Here is a 22,395-nt window from a genome sequence, read left to right as displayed (position 1 = left end):
ATATGTAGGAGAGACCAAACAACAACTGCGCACCAGAATGAATGCACACCGGAAATCCATCAAAGACAGAAACACTCAATTACCGGTGGGGGCACATTTCTCACAGGAGGGCCACTCTCTCTCCAATCTCTCAGTCCTGATCCTCAAGGGAAACTTACACAACACTTCCCAAAGACGAGCCTATGAGCTCCATTTCATCAACCTGCTGGATACTAGAGATCAGGGACTAAACATAGACATTGGATTTTTGATACATTTTAATCTGCCTGGCAACTGACTCCCCAGCCCAGCCCAGCCCAGCCCCTGGCTTCTTTACTTTTCATTCCATCCAGGAAGAGCACATACCAACTGCTGAAGCTTCCTTAGCCTGACGAAGGGTTTTTGAACCTGAAAGCTTGCTTAATTACTATTCTCCAACCATTTGGGTTGGTCTAATGAAAGATATCAAATTCACCCAAGGAACCTTGTCGACCTAACACATATACTTTCATCAAGTCCTAGAATAAAAAAACCCTCTGAAAACATACACACTGGCATAATGCAGAGATAAACAATTAAGGAACCAAAGCCATAGACTCTTTTTTTGCCACTAGACTGCTGTATGGGTTTTAACAACTCCTAACAATTGTGCCTCACATAATACCTGCTTACCTTTATAAAGTTCTAAAATTGCTCTTGAATACAGTTCTTTTTGTCTAAAACAAAGTAGTATTTTTCCTCTGACAACACCTCTACCTGTGAGAGCTCAAATGTGTTGGAAACCCACATAATGACATCAATTAAAGCCAAACAGTGATTCATAGATTCATAGATGCTAGGGTCGGAAGGGACCTCAATAGATGATCGAGTCCGACCCTCTGCATAGACAGGAAATAGTGCTGGGTCTAGATGACCCCAGCTAGATACTCATCTAACCTCCTCTTGAAGACCCCCAGGGTAGGGGAGAGCACCACCTCCCTTGGGAGCCCATTCCAGACCTTGGCCACTCAAACTGTGAAGAAGTTCTTCCTAATGTCTAGTCTAAATCTGCTCTCTGCTAGCTTGTGGCCATTATTTCTTGTAAAGTGGTAAGTGGAGAGTGTTACTGGTTTGGTTAAATAACTTGAAAGGACATCAGTAGTTGCAGAGCAGATTGACTTCAATCATTACTTCAATCAGACAGCAACTTTAATTTAAATAATAATTTAATCTTGTATGCACTTGTAGTCTTCAGTTTTTTACTCATATTTGATTCTCATTGGCTACTAACCATAATGTCAACTTGCAACTACCGCATTTTCTCTCATACACTTGCCCTGGAATAAGATATGTCTTGTTTCTGAAAGGCACAGCAAAAAAAAAAAGAAAAGAAAAGAAAAGAAAAGAAAAGAAAAAGAGAGCTTTGCTTGTACTAAGTACCTGAGTAGCAGCAGCTAGGGACCTAAGTCTGCTCACTGTTGTGCTCCCTGTGACATGCAGATTTAACTTTTTCCTAATAAGCACCAGAAATTGCTCTTACTGTATTTCCTCACATATAATGCACGCACCAATTTCCAGCAGCTGTTTTCTAGGGGCGGTGGGAATAGGGAGGGGAAGAGGTATGTGTTATCTGCAAGAAAAAATAGAGTATACAGTATCTCACTTCAACATCAGATTTGGTTCTTTTTGCTAAACTGGGAAGATACACTATATGTACATAAAGAATTACACAACTTAACAGACACCTATTCATATTTTTTTTTACATTTTATTAATTTACTAAATATAATTTACCATTTTCTATTTATTACAGTATACATTTTACCTGTGATTTGTCTCAAACAGCTCCTGGATGAAATTACAAATTCAATTTAAAGGGCAAAATACATTCAATTTGTTTTTTATTATTTAATAGTACAGCAAAAGCTGTATTAACCGGCACCTTACAAGCCAGCATGCTGTTAACCAGCATGCCGGTTTGTAAGGAAAAAGTAAAACCGAAGCGCCCACCGTGGCACTTCCGGTTTCACGGAGCCCCCACGGCCCAGGGGGAAGCAGCCTGAGATGCCAAGCCCCCACGACCCAGGGGCATAGCAGGCTGTGAGGGGCCCACGGGGCCTGCAGGAGGGGCGGCAATGCGGTGGGAGGGACGGCAACACCCCAGATGCAGCGGGACAGGTGGCAGCCCGAACAGGCAAAGATGCCTGTTTGACCCACTCAGTTATCTGGCATATTTTGTTATCCGGCACCCTCCATTCCCCATGGGTGCCAGATAACAAAGCTTTTCCTGTATTTGTATTTATTCATTAAAAATCTATTAAATGTGCTTAATGGATAAGAAAAGCTGTTTTTCAAAACTCATTTGTTTCTATAAAGGAAGTATTATTTGTAGTGAGAGAACTAAAGGGCATCTATACATGTGCTTCAGGGTAGGGGGGGCACTTTAATTAGAAACACTCTAATTAAAAGCAACATCCTGCACTAGAAAATGGCACAAAATGGCAGTGGAAGCACTTCTGACAAGCTTCAATTAAAGCACTCCCATCGCCATTTTGAAATGGAGGGACAATGAATAAACATGACGTAGAGGCTGCTGAAGGGCACTAATTAGCATGCTCCAGCAGACTTGCAGCAGGATCTATTAATTAAGCCTGCTCCAAAACATGCTAATTAGCATGCATTGGAGCAGAGCCCTGTCACGTTTATAGGCACCCAAATGCATTATTTCTGGTTACCATGACCATCAGGATTTTATAAGGTCTCAGGTTCTTATACCAGTTTCATAGATCATGAATATACCATATTCATAGATTGGAAAAAGAAAAACATGCTTTCCTGCTTTAAGAACATATGAGTCCCCTTCAAGTCATAGGTCATTGAATGCAGTCTCTGTTATCACAGGTAATACATCATATAATCCCTTTTATAAATAAGTTCCATCTTAAAAGCAGTTATGTTGTTTGCCCCTCCCCCGTTTGTACATAAACTATTCCTTAGCAGATAGCAAGTCCTCCCCTAGAACAATGCATCCTGCATGCTGAAGTTAACAGCATGCTGCTGCACGCAGCACCAAGGCAAAATTTCCAATTCTGCACACAGATGCAACATGCAATTGCAGGTAACTCAGGACTCTTAAGATTTGGGGCTTCTCACAGCCATCAACAGCCTCACAGAAGCAAGGGATCAAAAAACTGACAAGGAGCATCTCCTAGAGGTTCCTCTTGATGGAAATCCTTACTAAAAGCTGAAAGATTTATACTACCACCTGAAGAAAAAAAATGAGTATTTTTACTTCCAGTTTATTTACTTGGAACAGAGTAGTTATTGAGCTCTACTAAAACTGAATAAAACTCAAATGTAGAGAACAAACAAAAAATAAACAAGCACTTGCTTTGTAATTACAGAAGAGGCTACAGCTGCTAAAAGCAAAATTACCACTTCAACAAACTTTAATTCCAGGTATATGGCCAGTGACTTCTCCAACTTAGAGGTCTGCAAATCTCTTTTTAAAATGTCAGAAAACACATACTATTTTTTAAAATTTAGATGGCTACAGTAGATAAAACTTTAGACTTTCATAGAGATGGAGTTAAATGTTTACTTTTAGGAAAAAATACGTGTGTAAATAAAAATACATTTTTTAATTTAAAAAGCTACCAATTCTTATCTATCCTGATAAGGAAAAAATAGATTATGAATAAATGTTCTTACCTGATGTAAGCAATATTTTACACTGTTGAAAGGGTATATGTATATATATTTAAAAAACCCCCCACAAACTAATTCATTTTTTGCATTTTTTTATACTCTTGGACTTAACTCTGCTCAGCAACTAAGTTATTTTTATATTCTTGTCCTAGGTCATCTTATGTTGCTGACGTTTCAGTCTCCAACATTTACAAAGTAATATTTAGAACTCCCAAACAAGACTATCTTCATTGCCCTCCCCCCACCCCCAATTTAAGTACATAGATGCTAGGGTCGGAAGGGACCTCAACCGATCATCGAATCCAACCCCCTGCCTAGGCAGGAAAGAGTTGGGGTCAGATGACCTTAGCCAGATGCCTATCCAGCCTTCTCTTAAAAACCCCCAAAGTAGGGGAGAGCATTAGCTCTCTTGGAAGCCCATACCAGTTTTGGCCACCCTTACCGTGAAGAAGTTTTTCTTGATATCAAGCCTAAATCTGCTCTCTGTCAGTTTGTGACCACTGTTCCTTGTTACCCCAAGAGGTGCCCCGGTGAACAGAGTATCTCCGATCCCTTGCTGCATCCCCCTAATGAATTTGTAGACAGCCACAAGATCACCTCTCAGCCTTCTCTTGCAGAGGCTGAAGAGGTCCAGGTGCCTCAGTCTCCCCTCATAAGGCTTGTCCTGTAAGCCCCTGACCATAAGAGTGACCCTCCTCTGGACCCTCTTGAGTCTATCAACATCCTTCTTGAAGTATGGCCCGCAAAACTGGACTCAGTACCCCAACTATGGTCTGACCAATGCCGCATAGAGGGGAAGTTTCACCTCCTTGGTTCTATTTGTCATGGATTTGCTGATGTACGATAAAGTGCGGTTAGCTTTGCTGATAATTTTGTTACACTGACGACTTATGTTCATCTTAGAGTCCACTATGACTCCGAGATCCCTTTCCGCTTCTGTGCTGCTGAGAGGGTCATTTCCCAGACAGTAGGGGTGCTAGATATTTTTGTGCCCTACGTGCAACACTCTGCACTTGTCCTTGTTGTACTGCATCCTATTGTGTACTTCCCACTTTTCTAACCTGTCCAGGTCTGCCTGCAATCATTCCCTACCCTACAGATTGTGCACTTCACCCCACAATTTAGTATTGTCCACAAACTTAGAGTACACTTCACACCCACATTCAAGTCATCTAATAATATTTGAAATGTTGTAACTCACCCCCCTTCATATTTAAAAAAAACAATATAAAATTTATGGTTTGCTTTTACTTGACAATGGCCCTGCTTAGGGGGAAAAATGGTCTTCAAGAAGATATCAAAGTGATTATGTACACAAATTCCTGCACTGTAACTGTATAGAAAAAAAATCTGTTTGCAGTCACACTGGTGTAAATTCAGACTAATTCTACTGGAAGTATTAATAAACTCCCCATTTACATCTCAGAAAAATTTGGCTTACAGCTACTGACTTCCTATCAGTACAAGTCATAGTTATGGCTCATAGCTGTAAGTCACTTCAAGCTTCTTAAACTCGATATAGCACACTAAAAAATAACTGGCCTAACTGTTTTACAGTTCCGTTTTTTGGGTTTTGTTTTATTTTTAAGATAACTGAATTTGACTTCCAAGATCCATTAATAAGCCTGGCTACATTACAATACTTCCAGACTTCAACTACTGTTCTTGCATTATTTATTTACCTGTATTGATTTTCTTTTAAATATTGATGGGGGCAGGGGGAGGTACTACGCAATCTTAGTTAAAACTTACCCTGTAAATTTAAATACACAAAGAATTGCTGAAATCAACAGCAATTCTGCCTTATTAATTCAAAATACGCAGTATAGTATGCCCAAATTGAATTCCCACTGAAGCTGACAGGAATTGTGTCACAGACATCACTAGGAGCAAAGACAGACCCCCTAAAGGATTATCCAAAACAATGGTCAGCACACCATGAAGAAGAAGTCCTTGTAGTTTTGCCAAAATGACTTCATTTACCATTCTCTCTCTGTGACAGGTTTCCTCTGTCCCATTCCAGAGGATATGATTTTGTACCCTGGATGATAGGATAGCAGTACAGACTGACTGCCACTTTGTTACAGAATTTTTTTAAAGCACATATGTTCTGAGGCTGAAAGCAAGAGCAAATATTGGACAAGTTTTGAAGAGTAAGAAACAGATGTTTGTTTGAAACATTTTTAGAACCACACCAAGACAAAGCCCATGAAGTTACACACTGGGCGCATCTACACGAGATGGGCGCATGTATTTAGTACTTGTATTAGCAAATACTAAATAAATGTGCAGTAACTGGAGTTACTGCACAGTACTGCTGAACATCTTCTAGGTGATGCTACTGCACAGTATCCTAATAATACTGCACAGTAGCGTATTAGTACTGTCCATGCTGTGACAATACCACGCAGTATTTTTCGGCTCCTGTGCAGTCAGCGTCTTGTGTAGACATGCCCGCTGTCTTGCACATGAAGCCAAGACATCAGAGACTTGCTTCCCCCCCGGTTTTCTTAACCTTCTCATTTATACAAACAGAAAAGCTTAAATAGCTTGAGGTTTTGAGATCCAATATAACGTGATAATATATAAATTTTATTAGGCAAGTTACTAGGGCTGCGCAAAATTTCACCAGCTGTTTTGTTTCAAAGCAGTTTTGACTTGTTTCAAGTTTGAAACAGCAAAATCGAAACAAAATGAAAAGCTTAAAAACAGCCTCAAAACAAAACTACAGTTTTGAAAGTTTCAAAACCTTTCGAGTTTCAAAGCTAGGCTTGCTTGAACTAATGAGAAACTAAGGAGAGGGAGGGGGAAGAGGAGGGGAGGACTGCTTTGATATTGACATGTGTAGCTGGCCAGTGACTGTGATCCTTCCCTGAGGTTCCTTAGAATCCCAGTGCTCTCGGGGAGGGATGGAAAAACAGCATAAACAGCATTGTTTGAACTGAGCTTTCCTCTGTGCCTTCACACTTACAGGTGACATGAGTTTTGCTCTGAACAGTTTGAGGTGTAGTTTCCCAGAAACCCCTTTAGCTATCACCTTGAAAGCTGGCAGGTTTCATGGCCTCAGCAGGAGCTAGTATGCCTGCAGTTTTCACCCCGCTGTGTCTTAACAGACACTTGTGACACGAGTTTTGCTTGTCAGCAGCTTGAGGTGCAGTTTCCTAGAAACCCCTGCACCCATCTCCTCGAAACTTGTCAGGCTTCATGGCCTCAGAAGGGGCTACCATTCCTGCAAGTGTCATCTGAATCAGGCAAGAAATGTCAAAGTTACAGGCAGTTTTGTGCTTCTTCATTATAGCATACAGGGTGAAAAGTCGAAACAGCTCTTTTGAAATGAAACGAAACTCAAAATGAAACGCTGTCCCATCAAAACGGAAGTCGAAATGAAACTGTGCTGTTTCGCACAGCCCTACAAGTTGCATATGACATTTGATGTGGTAGAAAGATTTTGTTGATGCAAATTCAGTATTGCTGCACACACTTTTCCATGCTTTCGAATCTAATGTCACTTGGTTGTGTTAGGAGAATACCAGCCATCAGATCCATCGTTTGTAGCTTATGCAACAGTCGCAGGCCCAAAGATGGTGGTAACTATTATTATAACATAGATATCATTTGTATAACCTTTTAATGTAACTGGCCAGGACAAATTTTAAAAGGTTTAATACAATTTTGCACTATTGCCTCTCTGACTAACAATTTTAAAGGAGAATTCTGGAATTTGACCAAGTAGACACTGGCTCAGTATTACATGACCACATGACTGCTTGACCATGTCAAGTACAAGGATACACAACTGCAGCACCATCAAAGCAAGAGACCTTGGAACTGTATCATTCCCCCATGTGGAAAGCCTAATAGGGAGGTGAATATGAATCCTTTGAATGTAAAGAGAAATTTTTCTTCTGGAATGCATTCTCTTCAAGTAGGAATGTACAGATGCACAAATCAGAAGGAAATATGGTTACCAAAATATGGGGAACTGGGACACATATGGAGGCAGGATGGGTGACAAAAAGGGTTAGCAACTTCAAGCTCCCATTTGATACCATAGGACAAGGACAGCTTCAGAAGAAGCATACCACTACTGACTAAATCAGACAGCTCTACCACAGCCACCAAGGATGCTGCAAGACCTAATACTGGATTTGGGGTCACTTATTCCCCACGAGATACATACAGTAAACTGGCTAATTTGCCACTATGGTTTAATTCAGAGCTGTTCAACTTCTGGATGGTGGCAGGTTGCACGCCATGCAGTACACAGATCCCCTGGTCCCCACACCACATGGGCAGCACAGGCAGCCTGTCTCCCCCCTACCGTGCGGGCAGCCAGCTTTCCCCCCAGCCATGAAGACAACATAAGTAGCACAGACTCACTCTTGGCCAGTGTGTGTGTCACTGATCTACCCTTTACATTAAGTGAAAGTGCTGCAAAAATCTTTTGGACTCATACAGTCTCAACACAAATAAACCAAATCACCCACAATATAGTGGTTTCCTTTTCTCAGCAGATTTACTACTGCTGTGCCTTGTAAGGCTGTAGCAGCCTGAAGTGCTTTTGCAGTTACACCACAGAACTGAACTTTATATTTAATATACTTTTTCTTAAGCTACTTTTTCTCCCACAACAAATCCTTTAGCTCTTGCTTCTGATGCTGGACTAAATTTTTATATTTTGCAACCTTCCAGAGAGCCCATAAGCTCCTGCTTTCTTTTTTTCCATAGTTACTTTTGGTTTGGTGGCAATAACCAAAACATTGAATGCCTTGCAAATCTGCTTTAAGGCGTCATGACCCTGAAAGAAATTCAGACTACAGGGGCAGGGACCCTTCTTTTGGACCCATGGTTCTAAAAGAGTCTGTTTCTCTACCAGCGTCTTGTCCCCACCAGTGGGAGGATACTAGTCTAGGGTGGTCATTCTTGCCAACAGGTTGCGACCCCCCTAGTTACCAAGAAGAACTAGCTGCTATAATTTGGAAGCATCTCAGGTATCCCTTTCCCAAGGTCCAAAATGACCCATATCCACAGCTGCACCCTGGGAACTAATAAATGACCTACCTCAGTCATATCTACAAGGTTAAACAGATTACCTACATCCACGGTCACCTGACAACCTACATCCATAGTCATGTCTTGGGGAAAACCTTGTGTTTAAATGCTAAACAGATGACCTCCAGCTGCAATTATCTGATGACCTACATCCACAGTCATGCCTTGAAAAATATGAATCTTAGAGCTGACAAAATGACACAATCTGACCTGCATCTCTTCACAGGCCAAAAATGACTATGCCACATTGCTGGACCTACATCTACAGTCCATATAACATAGGCGAACCTAAATCCACAGTCCAAACCCATTACTTGACTGTCCGCATTCTCCACCAATTTGTTGCATCCCTATGATGCTATTGTGGGTCTTATACCAGGCAAGGAGACTAAGACATGATTGTCCTAAACTAAAGGCACGTTTATTGAACCCTAACAGATACAACTCTAATTAGAACTGAAGTAGCATTAATAGTTAAAAATTTTAGGTTTGTAGTTAGTCAAAGCAGACGCTCACCACCCTGTAATGTTGCGAATGCAACTTCACTGGTTGATTAGGCCATGAAGTCTTGTCTGGGGCTCCTGGTTCCCATGTCTGATGTCAAGACAGAATCCTGGATCGGTGACAGGATCTCTTCAGGCTTTCTTCAGGAGTGTTCCAAAGGGTACACTCTCATTTCTCTTTATATACCATAGAGCTTGTATTTCTTAAAATATAAAATTAGTTTAAGCCTTCCTCCTAATGCATATTAGGAATCTTACTCCTGTTTGCCAAATATGGCTACCTTTAATGGGAATTTTCTATTCTGAGGTAATCTTTTCATTCTTAGGTGGGCGTAGGTTTTGCTCTGACTGTTCCTCTATGCTCAGGTTATATTTATTCAATTTAGTTAGCCAACTTCCTGACTTATTTTAAGACCGAGACACTATTTTTCCATCTGCTCCTTTCACTGGGTGCATGTCTTGACCACAATTCAAGCTAAGCATGCAGTATGAACTAAGCGCAAAGGTCAAACCCAGACCTGAAGGCCTCTGGATCCCAACACCACCCAGCCCCACCCCATTCCACCCACCAAGAGCAGAGGCAGGAAGCAGAAGCCAGAGGAGGGAATGGGAGCCTGGAGACTCCAACCATCTAAGCTTCCAGAGCAGTGGGGGGGTAGCAGCACCCAGGAGGGAGCCTGTGGGACTCATGTTAACCCCTTAGGGGCTACATGCGGCCCACAGGCCACCAGTTGGACAGCCCTGGTTTAATAAACTATTGTTCAATTCTGCAACATGATTCCTTCCCCACCCCTACCCTCATCATCAATTCCTGATTATTGGTCACCATTAGATAATGTACCTTTATTTTCATTCCCCTTAGAATAGCAAATAAAGCAGAGTCAAATCAATACTGTATGCATGTATCTATTGGAAGTTATGAGTGATGTCACAGAGCAGCAGGTTTCCAGCTTCCACCCCCTTCTAAGCCAAAGCATTACAGGTATATGAAGTTAATGTGAACCAGCATCATCATTAGTAACTCTTTTGACTACAATGATGGGTGTCAACACCAACAGGAAGTATAATCTTTCTTCATTACCAGTTTGCAAGAATTAAAAATGCCCACTAATTAAAACTTATGGTCTTTTAAAGATTAGTGGTAAAAAATTATATGTGCACACACATATACACACTGTATTTCTGATAGGAAAAAAACATTTAATATAACTTCCAAATTATTTTTACCCTCCAAAATATTAACTGTGCTTCCCAAATCTTTCTTCAAACAAGCTCTGTAGCTAGATTTATTAAAATGAGTTATTCACTAGATGCCCACTTCATAAGGAAAACTGCATAGTGATACTTACATATCAAGATTGAATCTAACTAGGTGGTTCAAATGCTCAGAAAATTACTGTAAGACAATAAAGGACAAAAACAAAATAAGCACACAGTAGCGCGTACCATTGTCTCACATGAGAAACAAGGTAATTTAACTTGGTACAAGTTGCACTAATGCAGGTATGTTACTTTCAGTATCCAAGTAACTCAGAGCTACATCACGCAAGACACTTAACATATATTAGCATATATTAAATGCACTTAAAACACCAGTAATCATGCTTTCAAGGAGGATAATGTGTACAAAGTGCTTGCATCCTATCATAAGGTAGCAAAGTTACACCTTTTCAAGCGAGAACTATCTCCAGATTATACTAAGGAACGTGTTATGTGGGACTGCTCCACAGAAATGATTCAATAGCAATTGTGGGTCCTAGCCCCAGAATCACATAGGAGTCTCAAATTTTGTGGTCCTGGGGCTGAGACTGACAACTAATTGATTGTGGATTCCAGCCCCCACACTGCACCAAACCAGCTCAAAACTCCACTGCAGTATGGGGGCCAAGATCAACAATCTTCAGCTGTACTAAGCATTAACATACTACTGCTCAGAAAACATTCCCTTTTAATATAGCACTTACTACAATCCCATATAAAACATGTCCTGAGTGTCCCATGTAACAAAGCCCTTGAAGGCAAGCTGTGTAGGGATACCTAACCTACATTATATAGCATAGTTTTCTTCTTAGTAGCCAGGACTTCATATAAAGATTTTGGTCTTTGGCTTTTATTTTTGCTTTACATCTGAGTATGAATTTTTACTGATGGGGAGACTTCATTATTCTAAAGTGTCAGAGACAGGTATAATGCAAGTAAACAAATAAGAATGGAAAACTTCTAAAACAAACAAAAAAAGTCACCATGAGAAACACTCAGAAAGCATCACTGAAGAATTTTAAGAGACTATTTGTCCACATTTCTTTCAAGGTTAAGAATTAATAAATCACTTGAGCACATGACACTGAGATTTAAAGTAAACTTATTTCACTAGCCAAAGGTGGTGTGTGGGTCTAGAAAAAGAATACTGCACAATAAGATAAACTGCAGTATAAAAAATTAAATGACACCGTGTAGTATAGCTGAGTGATACTTCATTTCTCCACAAATATCATTTGTGTAAGAAAGCTGCCTCCATAACTTCCCTCTCAAAGATCAAATCATGACAAGAACAACAAAAGTGTCTTTTTGTCAGTCACTATTAAGATTATAAAAGGCTCCTTTTCAATTTTGCCCAAAACAGAATGATAGTGTTTGTCAAGTGTTTCTCAGGAGTTGGGGGAAATAACACAGCTGCTCCAAGTCTGTTATGACAAGAATCCATGCCTTTCAGTTGAGCTATGTCTAAGGTAAACTGTAAAAAAAATAAATAAAAAGATCTTATCTATGCACAACTGCCCTGTGGCAGTTTCCATCTGAAATATTAAAATTCAGATTTCTGGGTATGTTTAAGAACTATTTTAGGCAACTGGCTAGCAGCTACAAAACACATAAATATAGACATACATAACACTTGTGATACTTGTACATAGTATCTGACATGAAGTGAACTTTCTCTGGAATTCTATCTGTATATACAAAGCATTCCTTTAATAGGACAGAAGGCCCTATGGGAACCAGAAAATGCACTGTATGTTGATACCTCAGTGGTCAATCAGCAAATACTGGAAATGGCCAAAATGGCACAAACACACAGACTAGGGTACTTCTCATAATAGTGGAAGCATCAGTTGAACCAAAATAGTAGGCGTGTGCGAAGCGGTCAGTTTTCGTTTTGGATTCGGCCTGATTCAGGGGGCTGTGATTCATTGTGCTGATTCAGATAACTGTCCCAATTCAATTCGGCAAAATCTGAACCTGAACATTCGATTTGGATTTGGAGAATCAGCAATTTGACCATAGACACAACTTTATATGTCTTTTCTATGTACCTTGAGGTACCAGGCGCGGCTCATGAACACTGAGACGGTGGGGCGGATGAAGCATCCCACAGAAGCACACGGGGAGGGCGGTGTCCCTTGTGCGCTCGGCAGCAGACCTGGAGCTGAGAGATGACTCTTGGGAAAACAGGTCACAAGAAAGAGACAACTCAGGGCTCCTAAGTGACTGAGCTCTGATCCAACACATGCTAATTGTCAAACAAGCTTTAGTTAAAGCACCCCCACCACCATTTTGAAGTGCAAGATACTGAATACATGTGATGCTGCAGGCGCTTTACTTACAACGGTTCTCTGAACCACTCTAATTAAAGTGCCCCCCTCTAGCCCAGAGTACATGTATAGATGCCCTTATTTTCTATGACTGGGGAAAAGGAAAAAGAGAGAGTGGTAAGAGCAGGAAGGGACCCTTAACACAAGGACTTTAAATACACCAGAATATATCAGTAAACTTGCCACTGCTAATTCCAATAATAAAAGCTTGCTTCTCAGCTTCTTACCTAACAAGGCAGCACATCAAATCAAACCCCTGAACTGCTAAGAACTGGGAGAAGACGCAGAATAAACAGAAGTATTTTGCTCCTGCTCAGGCACAAGGCTTGCTGCAGATGCAACTGAAAATAACGGAACCAAACAAATAGCAACAACATTTTTAGACACTCAAGGGCGTGTGTCGACAAAATGGGGGCCCTAAATTGAAGCAGTGGGTTTTTAAAAACAGCACTTCAATTTAGGGTCCTTTAAACCCCACCCCCAATGTCGTACACACACCCGAACTTATCTGCCTCTCCAGTGGCAGGAAGGGGAAGGTGAGCTGCCAGTGGGTGGAGCGGTCCCCGGGCTGCAGGAGTGGGGAGGCGGCTGGTGCTTCTCTCCATGGCAGCAGTGTCCCCACCGGCAGCACCCACCCACAGGCACCCGGCTCGGGTGGCTCTGGGGAAGACCACAGCAGTGGAGGGAAGCACTGGGCCCCCATGCAGCTCAGGCAGGCAGCAGACTCCAGGGGAAAAAAAAAGAAAAAGATAAGGCTCACCACTTTTCTTGGGTGAAGCCTGCCTTCCTGGGCTGCTGCCAGGTTGCCTGCACAGGCTTCCTGAAGAGCCTCTGAGCTACACAAAGCTGGTGCTCCACTCCACGGCTGTAGGGCAGCAGACAAACTCCTTGGAGGAGTTCTGCTGCGCCCCAAGTCATTTAAGGCACATTACGCCAGCAAATTTGCTACAGTGGCTGGAATTACTGCGCAATACACCAGCGACACATGCAAACACTGACACCATTAAAGCAGTGCAAAAGTATTTAACACACTTTAAAGTGTTGTGCACACATGCCCCTCGTTTCGTCTACACATGGCCCAGGTTTTCTTCAGCAATTCAGTACCTCCTCCAAAAAACAACTTGTTTCAGTCATTTGTTATGCAGTTACTATATCATTCCAATAAACTATGATAAAAAATATAGCTGAAATGCTAAACATACTATTCTGCTTTTATTTTCAATATGGCCTAAACAAACTTTTTATAAGGACTGCAAATCAAAAACCTTTTAAAATGGAAGCTAAAGAATACATAAAGTTTTACCTTCCATTTAATAACAAAGTTGTTCTTGAGGGGAAGGGAAAAAATATTAGAAGGATCTGTAGGTGTGTATAACAGAATTAGCGTGAATGAAACTGGAAGTCAGGATATGGAGAACTTATGAAACAGCAAGACTTAAGAGGTCTGCGTACACCTCATGTGGATTTTATCCATGGTAACTGCTAGTAAACCTAATTAGACTGTATTACTAGGAACAAAGCAAACTGACCTGTCTGAATAGAGGTTTTTTGCACTTACTATTAAGCCTAATGTCATGTTTAAACTATTTGAAATAAAAATCCTATAGTTAACAAAAGGGTGCACATGACTGACCTAATTCAGTTGCATTTTTTAAAGATTTTTAGTGCACATTAGTAGCATTTCCAAGTGTAATTAGTATTTCAGGAAAATACTGTGGAAGTGACTTGAACAAGACAAAAAGAAACTTTGCCTGCTACAGAGCTGGAAAAAAAGGTGCTCCAATTAAACAAATATAAACAGTATTCATGAAAGACAGAGGATTTTTCCCTGAAAAGACAAAACAAAGATAATAGTCTAATTTTATCATCTTAAGACTATCATACACAATGTGTTAAACAGCTAGTCCCAGAAGTCCACATTAGCATTTGCTACCTAGGTTTTGCTGCTTGGCAACTGAAACCAATTTCTTCTGGATGTTTTCTACTTGGGTTCATCACAGTTATAAAACAAATTTCTGCTTTCCAAATATAATCCAGGGTGTTAAAATACTGTTAATTTTTCGCAAAGGCCTGTTTATCCCCTGTCTAGTACCCAGGCTGTAGTCATATTGGTCTAGAGGAAAAGGCAATTAGGACTCGTAATAGAGATGATATCTTTAAATTAAATTAAATTAAAGAATTTATTAGACCAACAAGATTTTTTTTTTTTTTGGCAAAAAAGATATTATCTTTACTACAAGTCCTGATTGCCTATCCCCTGTCTAAACATTCATATATGGTCCAACCTCAAAAAATAATATGGAGAGAAATATATTTTAAAGAGGGTGGCCCCTATCCATTTTATGCTGTATCTGCAATAAACTGCATTTATACCAGTAAATTGCCTAATTGCAGACATATATTAGTTGGGAGTGAACATATTCATTTTTACAAAGGCATGGGCCAATATATGTGTAAGTTGTACTTGCAAACAGAAAGGAGGTAGAGCCTCTCAAGATCGCCTAAAAATATATCCTAAATTATTTAAACAGTGAGCCAAATCATCCGATTAATCTTATGGCATTATACACTTATGGGACATATTATGAATTATTTGTGTGCCATAGCTTATAAAAGATGTAATTTGATTTAACGTTTATTTAGGGAAGAGTTTGACATAACTTTTATTTGGGAAGACAGAATTGTATGTTCATTCTGGCAGAGGTAAAGAATTGGTGTGTACATATTTAAGCAATCTCAGTAGTACATTTAAAAATAATATTATGATCATGACATAAGCAAAAGACTGGACTGAACAATTTAACCTGAAAAAATATTTTATTCTGGATTCATTTGTTACCCATTTTGAGTAGTATGACACAGTTAACTCAAATGATTATATTTCTCTTTCATTCCTCTTAAGTGAAAGCATGCTAAGAATTACAATTTGGAATAAAAGAATTCTTAAAATTCCTGAAGATGAAATGTTAAATGATTGTGCCCTGTTTTCATTTGTCAAACAGAGATGTACGCTTTTCAAATCAAATCAGGTCTCAAAAATCAGTCAATCTATGCTCTCTTTCTGCACAAAAGCTTCAAATAGAATTCACTATGCATCCCACAAACCGCTGCAAAAGCTGCTGACTTGCTCATTACAGAATGATCAAAACACATTTTAAATCAACTCAAACGAGAAATTAAAGCCCAGGTATATCATAAGTTTGTATTTGGGAAACTAACAAATAGCAAAGTGGGGAAATGCATTGCTCTTCTGAAGATTAGCTTATAAATTAAGACGAGTGAATTGAGTCTGGCTGTTTCCTGGTTCATTTCACCATGTAATAATTATTGCCCAGTTTGCCATAATTGGTAATCTATACCGAAGACAGACTTAAGACTGGTGCAAGTATGCTAGGGTTCAAAACTAATGTGTAAAGGAAAAAAATGTTGAAAGTTTACAGGGGATACTATTAGATATCTCAATGACCTATATGTTCCATCTTTCCCACGCATACTTCTTCATTTTTTACTAAAAATAATTTGATATAAAAGTTTATAAACAACTCTAATAAAAGATGCAGTTTTAAGACTGCAATCACTATTTGACAATAAAAGGCAACCTTCTGCTACGAAAAAATAACATTTAAGTCTAGATGTATAACAGAAACAGCAGACCTTTGCTAGGTCACATGAATGACTAGGGAGTATCTACTGTGAATAATGCTCCAGAAATTTCTGAATTACCCTTCAGTTATGCAAAGAGCTCAGAGATGTCACCCTCTCCACCAGGATGATTATTTTGACTTCTGTCAGTCTACAATCATAAGTTTATAGAAAGGCATGTAGCTGCTTGTTGAATCAAAGCCTCAACAAGGAAGGTATTTTATCCTGTTTCCACAGGTGCTAACAGCAGAACTGTAAGATTTCCATAAGACTAAAGACTTGGTCCAAAGTGAAAAAGCATAATTTTAAAAGCTGCAACACACACACCACACACACACGGATAGTTCTGAAGAGAACTGAAATTTATTTTGAAAAATAAAACATTTTCAGTTATCTCTAACAGCTTATATAATACTAAATGTATTGGAATATATCTTCTAAATCCAGTGAACTCTTAGCAACATAAAACCCAATTAAAATGTTTAACTATTCCATATTTGCAAAGAAGAGGTATCTGACTGAGGATTCCCCTTTCTTCCACAAAGAATTGTCAGATTTATACATACTAACATGAAAAAAAATACTTGATAAATTCTGTTACTTCTGCCATGACCAGCAGAAAATTGAATGATTGTTCTGAAACAGAGTATTTACCAAAAACAAAAAAAATCTCCCAACCTACCCAAAGAACCCACATATTATTTCCTATTTCTCTTTAAAAAAAACTCTCCAGAAGTTTAAATTATTAAAAGAATCTCAAAATATTTAAAAATTGCATGATAATTTTGAAAGATTGAAATTTGATTGTTACATGTGCCACACTGTACCTGAATGCCAAGAGTATGGTGACAGTCTCAAAAACTGAGGTGCCATTACATTAGCAGTAATTCAGTACATAAAACCAAAAAAAAAAAAAAAAAAAGTACTTTTAATGAAATACAGTTAACTTTCCCATCAGAAACAGAAATAAAAACGGTAGTGAAAATCTAGTATTTCTTATGCAAGCTGGAGAAAAATTAATCCTATAAAGTCGTCATCTTCACGTTGCATCATGGCTTTTTCTTTCCTCGTGTATTTTGAAGCACTTTTTCTAATGTTACAGGGTTGCTGACTGTAGCCATGTTGGTCTAAGGACATAGGCAGACAAGGTTTTTTGGGTAAATGTGGTATCTTTTATAAAACCAACTAAATAGTTGGAAAAATTGTTCTTTGCAAGCTTTTGGGCACAAACACCCTTCTTCAGGCATTGGAGAATCTGCTGTTGGTTTGGGTGCTCTCTTGGGTAGATTAGAAGCCAATATGCAAAAATGCAGGTCTGTGAAAATGCAAGTTCTGCAAATCTCACTGTTCTCCTTAAAAGAACAATTCCAATCAGGCTCACTATAAGGACACTCTCCGAGTGCATTAAAAAAAAACAAACAGTGAGAAACTACATTTTTTTAAATGTTTTTTTACTACACTACTTGTTCTTGTAAATCCTTTGCATCCTGGCCTGCATTACCTCCCCCAAAGTCATAAGCACCAGTGACAACTGATGCTGCTGTAAAAAAGAAAAACAAATGCTTTGCATTCTCAATGTCTCCTGCTGGCAAGCTTCAGTTGCTGCAACTGGAGTTTCTCTTCAGTCTGAACTATAAACACAGCTGATCAACAAGGCAGAATAAAACTCACACTAGTGTTGCACATGCAAAACAGAGAAGCAGCAGGGCAAAGATGGATATATCATTTACATACACAACAAACATAGAATCAGGATATATAATATCATACATCCACACATGGATAAATATGAAAAACATGCAAAAAAAAGTGTTTATACAGAAGAACATATAATACAGATACTAAATTGCAATACCAATATCCCACGGCCTTAGTTTTTCTTAGCGACCTCTGCCATGACAAGGCAACTAAAGGCCTGTTTCAATATATCCTTTGCTTACTTTTTTAAGTATATTTTTTTCACCTACCGAGTTTAACTCAGTAATCCTATCCAAAATGAAAGCTGAAAAAAATCTGTGCAAGTAGTCCAACAATTTTAAGATGTGAAACAAAGTAGGTAATCATAGTACTGGGTAAAAACATGACAATATAGTAAAAAACAACAACCAAACCCTAAAAACTTTAAATCTCAATAAATTGAAGCATATCGACCTTCCAAGCTAACCTAAATATAGCAGCAGTCACATTGCTATTGGTAAGATTGTGTCAGCTTTTCCATTCTAAACCTCCTCCTAACCCTTTTCCAAGAGTTTATAACTCTGTTATAAATATTCAGTTTGGCATGAAGTGTAACAGTTTCATTTCTTAAACAATTTTAAAGGCATTTCTTTATAATAAGAGTCTCCAAAAGCCAACAGAAAATATTTCTATTTCTGTCTTTTTTTTTCTTAATGCATGAAGACCTAGTCAGTATCTTTCACTTTTCTCACTCTAATTTAACATACTTGGATTTTTTAAATGAAATTTGAAGGACACATTTACATTTCTGAAACTAGTATTGTCATTTTCAAAAATGTTTCCACTTAAAACAAAGCTATGCCTTGTGCTTAATAGCAAACTGCAAATGCACAAAGACCTCAATGCTTAGAAAAACTTAGAAATGTATATGCTTCTCCAGAAGTCCCACAGATTTAAGCTGAATTACTTGCATAAATATTGAAGTATGGACACAAGCATTCGTACTATCAGGGCCCTGACGCCACAAGGTTCTCTTCCCATGGCATCCACTGACTTCCAATGTAAACAGGCCTACTGATGGAAAAAATTACCTCAAATGCTTTGCTTCTGAATAGTGCTTTCATCTAAGGAGCTCCAAGTACTTAGCAAATAGTAGGTAGATATTGAGAAAACTCTCTCAGGAGGAGCTATTTTTCCCTATTTTGTGGCAGGGATAACTGAAACAGAGATATGAAATGATTTGCACAATGACTGATAAAGCTAGGGAGAGAACACAGATTTTCTGGCTGACAGCTCTTGCTTTAACCATCATTCGATAGTGCCTTTGACTTAAAAACAAAACCGATGACTACCACAACTCAAACCCGGGTTCCCTTTTTTCTCAAGTAGACAATTAACAAATCTGACTATATCAGAATAAAGAACAAAATAAACAGGCATTATGCATTCCAATACCTAGGTACAATGAGATTGCAATGACAGTTCAATTCTGCAAACCCTAATTCATGTGAGTAGCCCCAAAGTCATTGGAACTACCAGTTTAAGAAAGAACTACTTAGGATTAAGGGTTTGCAGGTTAAAGTCTCACTAAGTAAGATGCAATGGAAGTGGCTATCAGAGAGCACCGCTGCTACATTTTCTTTCTAACCAGCCCTTGACAAATACACTTGAAATTTTCAACGTAAGAAATCAAGATGGCAATTGCTCTGATAGGCCAATGCATACAGAGCACTACAGGAACTCAGCCTTAGAAGTGGATTTCTCAGATGTACAGCTCATGAGCTCAAGAGAATGACAGGGTGGAAAAGAAAAGCAGTTAAAGAAACAGGCATGTAAGAGTGTTTGCTACAGACTTTCCAAAATAGCATTTCAATTCTATTAACAAGGTTAAGCAGAGTCTAATACACCCCTTGCAAACTTGATATACATATCTGCAGTTGCAGTCAGAACCTTAAGGTGACAATCACTTGTCAACCACCATTAAACAGCGAAAGTAACAGCATTCAGTGTGTTAAGTTTAAAAACCCCATCCTTCTGTTCATATTGATACTGAACTAGCAGAATATCAATTTAGGGAGCCAAGGGAAATTTGTTCAGCACCATAAATACTCGTTAAACGTAATATTTCACATCAGAGATTGAAACAAATAGTTATCAATACTAATTTTAGAGTATTAATCTCATCGTTTTAAAAAGCTGCCTCCTTAGCAAATAAAAATGTATTATATTCTGCTATATTCAAGTTAACAGCAAAGGACTGATACCAATACAAATTGTAAGACTATAAAAAGATATCCTTTTGATGCCAATAATATGACTCCAGTGTAGTATAGTACAATTTACTGCACACAAATGAAAAAGCATTGCACGGTACAGTGCTAATATATGCTGGTGACTGATAACTAACCCGATCAACAATCTTCCTGCAGCGAGAGCCTAATTATCTAACCAGTAATTTAATAAATCCAGTGATTCATAATATCCACATTGGACACATGTTTTTAAATACAGTTGTTTGCTTGTGTCCATTTTGTGATAAAGTTTTTAAATGTAAGAGTACACTATGACTTTGGAGTTTGAAGGTCACATACAGTAACTGTTCTCTCATCAGGATTTTTATATGCTATGTCTATATTTAGTATAAGGAGGAATAAAGAGACCACCATCCTGTCACAATTTGGGGAGTGTTCAACCGCTAAGTATCATTCACCTGTTTCATCCAAAAATATATAAGCACTATTATTTTGTGCTAAACTTGAAAATAGCACGGAAAATAACTAAAACAACTCTGCTTTATAACTTAATTTAGCCTAGTAGCAATCAATTGCTTTCTGCAGCTCAGCAATTACCTCTGGTTACAGAGGACACTGTCTTTTCTCTGTTTTCACCAGCCTTTCAAGCATATCTCGTTTCTAAGAATGGGCTTTTTCTCTTATAAATACCTGTCACCATAAATGAACCATGAATTGAATTCCACGCCCAAATCAGAGAAGTATAGGCTGCTCTTTTTATTATTTTTTTTCCTGCCAAGGAATTTCTTTCAGCATCCTTCTACCTTCCCAACCTTACCATGCCACAACTTGGGCTGAAAACACCTAAATGTGATGGTGTCCATATTGAACAGGACACTCAAGGCTAACAAAATCCCCACTAGGAATAAGAGGTGGGCTTACCGTCGCTACGAATGCTTGATGCTGTAAAAGACGTATGACCCCCAGTGAGAATCTGAGGTATAAAAACACACCAGTTGCAAATAACGAAAGCACCATCGTCACAAAGTGCCTCACCGTCAATCGTCACAGACAACGCATCCAGGGTGAGGACAAAAAAAAACGATGGTATTGGGACTTACCCCATTCTAGATACTCAAGAATATTCTTCTCTCTCCTCAGCGGGGAATTATTACATTCGTCGTACAGGCAGATGAGTATATCCAGCAAGGTTTCCACACTGAAGCATTGCCCCTGGGTCTGCGTCGGCCCATCCAAAATAAATTGTTCCAACTGTCTCAAACGCACCTCTCCAGACATGATTGATTCAGTTTGCATGGGGGGGGGGGTTCCTTTTTTTTTTAAATGAGGAAGGTGACTTTCCAAAAAAACCAAAAAAAAAAAAAAAAAAAACACCCACAAAACCCCCCGAAACCCTTAACTCTTAAAAGTCTCTTTCAAATAATGAAGAATAGGCACCAGGCTTGCGTCGCCGTCCCTCTCTCCGGCAAAGGTCAGTGCAGCCTGGCGGGTGCTGAAAGCACAAGCCACCTCGGGGCTCCACCTCACGCTGGACACGGCATCCTTGCCCAGTTGCACGCGCGCACACACACACACACCTCCCTCCCACACAGCCAGGAGACGCACACAATGGCAGAGACCGAGAAAATAGCCACCCTACAAAAAAAATTAAAATGAAAAATATAGAGCGAGATATAATAACGTCTTATGGGTTTAAATGGGGGAGGAAGCGAGTCGGCTCCGACGCTGGGTCCTCATTCTCGTCCCGAGGACGGCGAGGCGCGGGCCGAGGTGCCCGGCGGCGGCGGGGATGGCTGGGCAGAGGGCTGCTCCTCCTCCTCTTCCTCCATTCACCAGCCCCAGGCCGGCGGCATCACCCGGCCAGAGCAGCCCCCGGCGGCATGGCGGAGCAGAGCGGAGCGGGGCGGGAGTAGTAAGCGCGGGGAGCCGCGCCCCGGCGGGAGAAGGCGGAGGCACAGTCCGGTTAAGCCGCCTCCGGGGCAGCGACGCTCGCCCCCCGCAGCCGGCCCGGGG

The 22,395-nt window shown here is 39.7% G+C and overlaps 1 protein-coding gene across 11 annotated transcripts in view; it reads right to left on the bottom strand.

Annotated features, from left to right (window-relative positions):
• Positions 1-22,389, bottom strand: part of CDC42BPA (CDC42 binding protein kinase alpha) — a 349,682-nt gene extending 327,293 nt beyond the window's left edge. For all 11 annotated transcript variants that reach the window (XM_025216127.1, XM_025216130.1, XM_025216132.1 and 8 more), the window contains exon 1: positions 21,483-22,389. In XM_025216127.1, coding sequence (XP_025071912.1) covers positions 21,483-21,678 — 196 coding nt within the window. In that variant the 5' untranslated portion in view covers positions 21,679-22,389. The remainder of the gene's footprint in view (positions 1-21,482) is intronic.
• Between the last annotated feature and the right edge of the window lie 6 nt (positions 22,390-22,395).

The sequence above is a fragment of the Alligator sinensis genome, unplaced genomic scaffold (assembly GCF_000455745.1).
Source record: "Alligator sinensis unplaced genomic scaffold, ASM45574v1 scaffold138_1, whole genome shotgun sequence".
Lineage (NCBI taxonomy): Eukaryota > Metazoa > Chordata > Crocodylia > Alligatoridae > Alligator > Alligator sinensis.
This window is presented reverse-complemented; position numbering and strand designations above follow the sequence as displayed.